This window comes from Poecilia mexicana, unplaced genomic scaffold (assembly GCF_051168715.1).
Source record: "Poecilia mexicana isolate PSO_F unplaced genomic scaffold, ASM5116871v1 scaffold_18, whole genome shotgun sequence".
Lineage (NCBI taxonomy): Eukaryota > Metazoa > Chordata > Actinopteri > Cyprinodontiformes > Poeciliidae > Poecilia > Poecilia mexicana.
Window position 1 is genome coordinate 24,437,566 of NW_028263387.1, and position 7,787 is coordinate 24,445,352.

The 7,787-nt window shown below is 39.6% G+C and overlaps 1 protein-coding gene across 1 annotated transcript; it reads right to left on the reverse strand.

The window, feature by feature from the left end:
• Positions 1–586: 586 nt before the first annotated feature.
• Positions 587–7,545, reverse strand: LOC106928806 (transmembrane protein 184C). The gene is made up of 12 exons (XM_088015975.1): positions 7,145–7,545; positions 5,954–6,116; positions 5,730–5,860; positions 4,593–4,629; positions 3,712–3,917; positions 3,570–3,644; positions 2,664–2,757; positions 2,453–2,565; positions 2,278–2,377; positions 1,753–1,830; positions 1,548–1,641; positions 587–1,135 (listed from the first exon to the last, which is right to left on the reverse strand). Exons 2-12 carry the CDS (start codon positions 6,068–6,070, stop codon positions 861–863), a joined length of 1,320 nt encoding a protein of 439 aa, XP_087872101.1. The 5' UTR covers positions 6,071–6,116; positions 7,145–7,545; the 3' UTR covers positions 587–860.
• Positions 7,546–7,787: the final 242 nt, after the last annotated feature.

The following is a 7,787-nucleotide window of genomic DNA, read 5'->3' on the forward strand; positions in this document are numbered from 1 at the left end:
GAGTTTATATAACATCTTAGATCCATCATCGAAAGTAACAGTCAGAGGTGAACAGAGTAAAAGTACTTCAACATATTTTCACTCAGTTAAGAGTAAAAAGTATTTGGTAAAAGTCGACTTAAGAACAGAGTAACTGATCAAATTATCAATCATTTAATATTTAAAAATTACATCATCCAGACAACCTAATCTATAAAGTTATGTGGAAATTTTGGTATTTCAAAGACAAAAATGACAATAATTCAAATAAGTAACAAAAGAAATTAAATCAGGGGAAAATTTTCCAATCAGTTTCATTCAATAAAAAAGTTATGAAACTTTAATAAAAACTGCAGGCGTGTGTCTGTCTGGTGACTTTTTGATTAAAACATGTTTTTCATTCAGTGGGTAGAAAATCCAGAAATTTACTGAAGTAAGAGAAGAAATACTTCAAAATAAAGTTACTCAAGTAAAAAGCACAGTGTAGTAAAAATCCTTTTTTTTAAGTTACTCAAGTAAATGTGACTGGTTCCTACCTAACTCTGGTAACAGTGTTTAAACGTATTACGGCATACTAGAGCGCAGAGCCTTTTAATGGTAGAACCAGTTTGTGTTAATCCAGGTGTTTTTATTGAGTCGGGACAAACAGTTAAAGTTTTCTGAAGGACTTCAACATCATGAAGCACAAAACTGAAACAACAAGCTGCTTCCCTCCTCCAACCCATCAGACACATTTATCAAAACTACAGCAAAACACGGATTATAAACATTCACATCTTCACCTTAAAGTTATACCAGCTTCTGAACAGACATGGCTTTGACCTCAGAGTGCATTCGCTCTGTTTCAGTTTTCTATCATAGATCTAGAGTTTGAATCTCTGTTACTGTCCGAGTCGCGGCTGCGGCGGCGTGGAGTCGCTGTCGTCCTCCCAGGACGAAGACGTGAAACCTGCCGGGGCGGAGATGGAGTGAGGGGCGGTGGTGTGGCCCAGGCCCTGGTACCGCCCCACCGAAGACGGGGAGGAGGGCATGGAGGTCGCCGCGGCGACGACTGGATCCTGGGAGGTGGAGTTCAGCAGGCCGGTGTGCTCGGTGTGTTCGGGTCGAGCCGCGGCGCCGAAGTACATCTTATTGGGACGTCCCAGGAAAGTACGACCTGAAGGGAGAGAAACATCATCAGTCTGTGGAAGAGGAAACCATGGAGGTCTGGAAAACGGTTTGATGACAGTAATGTTACACTGCAAAAACGCAAAATATTACCAAGTATTTTTGGTTAAATATATCAGTACACTGAAAATAAAACAAAACTAACTCACAAGCAAAATCTAAGAGCTGGTTTTAAGTTAAAAAGTCCTAAATATTGATGAAAAGGTTCTAGTTTCATTGGCAGATAATTTAACTTATAACAAGGTTTGTTTCTCTGTTTCTGAAATGAATAAACAATAATATGGAGAATATCAAAAGGGACTTTTAAGTTTTGGAAAAGAGGAAAAAGCTGTGCTATAGTGATTCTATGTTACATATGTAAAAATAAATGGAGACCAATGAAATCTGCTGATGATGCTCACCAACATGGCGGGCCTGCTCAGTTACATCCGCTCTGATGTCTGAGAAATCCCACATGGCCAAAAAGCTGTCGAAGCACGAACCCTCCTCTGCTTCCTGCAGGAAACAGAAAGAAACCGATGGATGGATGGATGGATGGATGGATGGATGGATGGATGGATGGATGGATGGATGGATGGATGGATGGATGGATGGATGGATGGATACCTGGACGTAGGGTTTGTAGGTAAAGGTGTAGTGGTGAGCGATAGCAGCCAGGAACATTTCTATGCAGATGATAAAATCCTGTGAATCAATCAGACATTTAATCAATAAATCAGTTTTAGAGATAAAAATTGTAGCATTTTGAAAATAGTCAAATTTTTATATTAAAAGTTTTTGCGATGGGATGCAGTGATTTTTTTGGATGAAATTAAATTAGTTTATTTCACAAAATTGCAACGAAGAAACACCACATCAGTCATGTGATCAAAAACCGGATTTTACTACTAGCAGAAACAACAAAGAAGACGACAGGAAGTGGTGGGAGAATGATGGCGCTGAATGTTTTTAATGACTTACAACGTGAATAAACTTCATCATGTGTGATTTTAATTGCATTTCTTATTTAATGGAAACATCACAATTGTGAAATTCTTGGTTTTTTGTCAACATTAGCCGAATATCAACAACATTTTGTGCACATTTGTAATGGAAACATATTTTAAAAAGTCTTTAAATATTTATCCTGACCTGCAGTCCGGTGGCTACGGCCTCCACGCTGTCCCAGTCCCAGGTGTGTTTGTCAGAAATCACTCCCACTTTCACCAGGAAGGCTATAAAAACCGCCTGCCTGCAGGGAAACCAGCACTGACTGTTTTATCTAAAACATAACGAGACACAGACGGAGTCCGGCCTCCGTTCTCACCAGAACGAGACAAACACCACCAGTTTGACGCAGAGGAACTTCCCCACGGGCCTGATGGGAGTCAGCTCGTCTCTGAGGGCTTTGTACAGCAGAACCAGGCAGTACATGGCGAACTGGACCGACAGAACCAGAGAGGAGAGCAGTTGGGCCAACGTTTAGGGATCAGTTTTTCATTTTTATTTGGGTGTGTTGTGTTGATGTTTGTGTTTACCAGCTGGGAAATGTTGTTGACTATAACCAGGTAGGACCAGGCGTTTCTGAAGCTGAAGTTGGCTTCATCATAAACGCCACAGAGCTGGCAGATGCTGCGGAAACAAAGAGATCCACTCAGTATCAAAAATACTCTGATGAGCTGAGAACTGCAGCTAAAAATATCATAACTAGAAAGAAAATGAGAAATAAAGCAACTAAAGTTTAAAAAATCTTTAAAGGTGACCTGCTGTGCTTCCTTTAACAGATCAGAACAGAGTTATGGCCTATTCAAAACATGTTTATTACATTTTTTCCACAAAATCATTCTCAGAATTGAGGTTTAATCTAGTCAGTTCTGCCTAATTAGGGCCTCTGTCACTTTAAATCCAAATAAGCTCAACTTGTACACTCACATATGAAAATGGCCGCCAACAGACGCGCAATTCTACAACCGTACATCTTTGAAAAGCAGAAGTGGAGCCTCTTGAACAACCAACAAGATTACATCAAGTGGTTTCTAAACAGTAAGTCAATAATAAAACACTGGTCGTTCCCAGCAGCCATTGTACAGCACATATAAAACCAGCTGACCAAACGTGCAGGAACTCATGACTAGTTTGGGGTTGCTAGGTAGCTGGACTGGACTCAGCTGGCGTTGCTAGGTAACGGGGCAGCATGACTTAACATTCCAGAGGTTTTTGAAACGGCTCATTTTCCAGACACTAAAAAACATCAACTTGTTGCCAAAAGATGACTGGGTGTTCTTTTAAAGCAGCCGAGACAAAAATGGACATAAAAAAACTTTAAGAATTTGAATTTTGCGTAGCAAATCTCCTTTAAAGAACCTTTAGAAATACCAGAGAACTGAAGATTGATGATTTCTAATGTGCAGGAAGGAAAATATTTTTTAAAAATACCAACTTACAGCGCTATCACCGTGGTAACGGGTCGGACCACAGTGTACTGCAGGACTCCCAGCTTGCACCGGAACAGCAGCACCCTGTCAGAGAAATGAGTAAAACATAAAACCCTTCACCTCCTCCGGCTCATCGCGCGGCTCGTCTTACTCTCCCATGGGCCACGGCGGGCAGCAGCAGAGCGGCGGCAGGTGCGGCTGCTGCTGCTGCACCTCCAGCATCAGCACCAGGCTCGGGTACTGGTTGCTCAGGAAGTTGAGCAGGAACACCAGGAAGTTGTAGATGACGAAGGCCTCGTAGCATTCCCGGCACGTGTCCACGTAGATGGCCAGGCTGGGGTAGCGCAGGGCCAGCCACTGGACGCAGCGAGGAAGAGGAGAGAGGAAGGCCTGAATCACACTGTGAGGAATGGAGCTCAGTTTTATCTGCTGCCACACTGTAAAACATTTGAGCCGCATTTAGTTGTGTTTACTATTTTCTACTCTTTAAGTCAAATAAGTTACCAGAGATGGAAGTGCGTTACATTGATCTGACTCTGATTTATTAAGGCAAATGTTCATTTTTATTTAAATGTTTGTGAGCTGAATTCATTGTGATGTTTAATAAAATTCATTCTCAGATCAGAAATTTTGTTCATGCAATTTGAAACAATTTAAATTTTTCTAAAGTAAAATAGTTATTATAACTTGACATTATGAGTAAAATAATAAAGAAATGTGGCTCTTTAACCAGGTGAGGACAGTTTTGGACAGTTTTTTTTCTTGTATATTGTGAAATAATTATTTGGTTTAAATTGCAGCTTTAAGTTAAAACTCACAATTCAAGATTATTGAAGTTAAAAAACTATGTTCAGACAACTTGTCTCTTGTTGTTAGATCAACCTCATGAACTTTAATTTCTGAGTTTAAACCAAAACTGTTTTCTTGTCGACTTAAGTTGTATTTTTATGGCAGCAGATGAACTTTGATTTTCAAGTTAAACCACCTTTGAATGTTTTACAGTGTCTCATTATCGTCTCCTTATTGACTCACGCTGTCCAAACTGTAGATCGGCACCATCCACAGGATCCTGCCAGACGAAAACAAACCAGAGAATCTGAGTATTTCTGCCAGGTTTGAATTTTCATGCACTTTATTTAATTTTCTGTGGAAAATCTGAAAGTTTCAGAAACTTCCTGCATGTCATTGTTACCTGCGTTTTCTTCCCTAAAACTGTCTTTTTTTTATTGTTCCTGTTGTTTTATGAATTACTTCAGAGGATCAAAGTGCATGAAAATAATTTACCAACACAAATAGCATGTAGTTAAAATTACATACAAATTAGAATATTCATCCTGATTGGTGTCATTTGTCAGATTAAAAATGTCTTTTGAAAGTTAACAACTGTTAAGCATGAAATAAACATTTTTTATGGGTCTGATATAATATTACATTTATAAATTTCATGTTTTCATGAACTGAAAGCAGATAATCATCATAACTAAAAGAGACAAAGGTGTTAAAACATCAGTCTTGACTAATTAATTTATAATTAATGTGTTTCTCTTGGTGATGAAGTTACTAAAGTCAATATTCTTATTTATTGAATGGGTTTGTACAGTAATCTAGTTAGTAATAATTGATTTTATTTTTTCTAAAATACACCAGATGTGTTTTCCTCTGTAAACTTACAGAGAGTTAAAACTAAAATGTGATATATTCACACTTTTATTCAAACCACAACTAGATAAATATGGCTGCTCCTCTAAAATGCAGTCACAACAGAAATTTGAGTCATTGTCAAAGTTTTTCTACTTTTATTCATGTTTAAAAAGTTTAGCTGGTTGTAACTTGATGAACCTAAAGAATAAATCAGATTTCTGAAGGGGCCTGCCCCCCATGAACCCACCCCTGAATCTGCCCATGTTTTCTCTAGCAGAAATTATGTTGTTTTCATTTATCTGTAAACAACTGAGTCATCAAACCCTTATTTGATACAAAAGGTTAGTTTAATTTTTTGTAGGGGTCAGTGCCCCCCATGAACCCACCCCTGAATCCGCCCATGCTCCCCTCTTATTGTGTTATTTTCCCTCCACTGCAGCACAAACATCTGAAAATTGTCAGATTTTTTTCAGTGCAGTTAGCTAAACCCACATTAAGGAGTGAAAACTCGGTGCTGGTTGTGTTTACCTGATGATGGGCTTCTGCAGCTCCGGCTGGGTGTAGTGCACCATGTGCTGCAGGATCCCCCACAGGGAGATGGGGATTGTGAGGAACACAAACACTCCGGCTATGAACCAGGCTTTGCTGTGAGTCCCGACCTGCGCAGACAGAGCAGCAGAACCTCTCTGGGTCAAAACGTTTGGATCGGATGAGGCTCATAACGGAGCCCAGGTGAGTCAGGAGGGTCTCACCTTGTCCTTCTGGAGCTCCCAGACGCACAGCGGCACCACGGCCACCAGCAGGAGGGCGTACAGAACCAGAACCAGCGGGCGGATCCATCTCCTCCACTCTGCACAGGTACACGGCATGACGGCTGCTTTTCCCTGAGTGAAGACTTACAGGCTCATCCTAAACCTGAAGACAAAGACAGACCTTTAGAGCTGGACTCTGTAATTTAATTTAATTAGAAATTAACATTATTATTATGTACGACATTACTGTTGTAATTATGTAGACCTAGACTTAGAAAAAATAGATACAACAACAACAATGGTAAGATATATTTACTTAAGGTTTTATATTTTTTTTATTTTCCCACTTGTTATATTTTCTGTAATTAAAAATGGCATAATTCGAATTAAATTGAGTCAAAATAGGATCCAAAGTCAAAAGAAAATATTTTATATTCAGAGACTGGATTACAATAAAAAAGAGATGGATTCAGATTTCTGCTGGATGGAAGTAAAATAGTCAAGCAGCAGAATTAACCTATAAACTTAAGTCAAGTTTTTCTTGTTATTAAAATATTCCAGGATGAGTCCAAAACCCCACATTTCTGAAATGTACATAAATGATAACATCACATGTTAATAAATTACCACTCAAATAAGGTGTAAGTTAAAGTCTGTAGCCACTTAACACAAGTCAAGTTTTATGTGTTATTTAAACATAACAGTATGAATATAAAACTACAAAAGTTTGGGACGTAAATGTTAAAATCATCTGCATGCAGTAGATTAATGAATCACCACTCAAACTATGTTGAATACGTTTTTAATATTAAGCTAAATATCCCAGAATCCAATGTTGACTCTTTAACATTGACAACTCAACCAAACTGCTGGTGAGTTTTGCAGCTTTTTAAATCTCATAAACTTCATTCAGTCGCAGAAACTGTTTGGAAATATTAGAATAATAAAACTGGACTGCAGCACCACTAAAAATTGTTGTTTTTCTCCGGAGCCACATTGGACCTATTGGCTCATCAGTCAACATGAACGTTTCTAAGACCATTTCTAACGTCATATTTCAGCCATTAGCATTAAAAACATGTTTGGTTTTGATTAAAATGAAATATTTATCATCCTAAAGGCGGGAGCAGCTCGTCTTGAAGTGTAAGCAGGTCAAAACATGGAGATGTTGGTGCAGCTGAAGGTGTTTACTTGCAGTGACGCTCGGCCTGTTTCCACCCTCAGTCCTGTGTCTGTTTCTAGGCAACGCATCCCTCCTCCATCCGAAACCGCTAAACCGCTAAACCACCGCTCGGCAGTCCGTCAATCAGCCCCGCTCTGATCAGCGATCGATTAATCCTCACAACGGGCCGTCGGGTCCGCAGCTGTGCCCCGCCGATCCGCTCCTGTCTGCCGCCTTTACGGCCCGACGTCACCGGGAGGAAGCAGCGGCAGCTCCGGTCTGCCCGTCGGTCACATGGTGGGTGGAGGACGGACACAGGCTGGCGGTTAGCAGGCTAATCAGGCTAACGGAGCGGAGACCCGTTCAGGGACCAGTGGAGGAAAACACTTCAGACGGAAAAACAGGCAGGAGAATGGAGAAATAAATACATCCTCCCCAAAAATGAGATAAAATATGGAGACAATGTTTGAAACACATAAATGAATAAGTTTTGTTCATATTTATTAAGTGATTAAAAATTATGCTTTGAAAAAGAAATGTATTCTAAAAGGTATTTATTACTATGCACTAACGAAAAATAAATCTGGAAAATATAAAATATTTTGAAGCGTCTCAACCAAGTAAATGTAGTGTAAAAGTAACTAAAGAGCCCAGAAAGATGTGAACGTGTTT

What these genes read in the sequence shown, in the direction of transcription:
- LOC106928806 (XM_088015975.1), bottom strand. Translation starts at nt 6,070, where the DNA reads ATGCCGTGTACCTGTGCAGAGTGGAGGAGATGGATCCGCCCGCTGGTT. An exon ending in GGGAGCTCCAGAAGGACAAG is followed by an intron (nt 5,861 to 5,953) that starts GTGAGACCCTCC and finishes CTGTCTGCGCAG; the next exon opens with GTCGGGACTCACAGCAAAGC. An exon ending in TGAGCAGGCCCGCCATGTTG is followed by an intron (nt 1,136 to 1,547) that starts GTGAGCATCATC and finishes CTCTCCCTTCAG; the next exon opens with GTCGTACTTTCCTGGGACGT.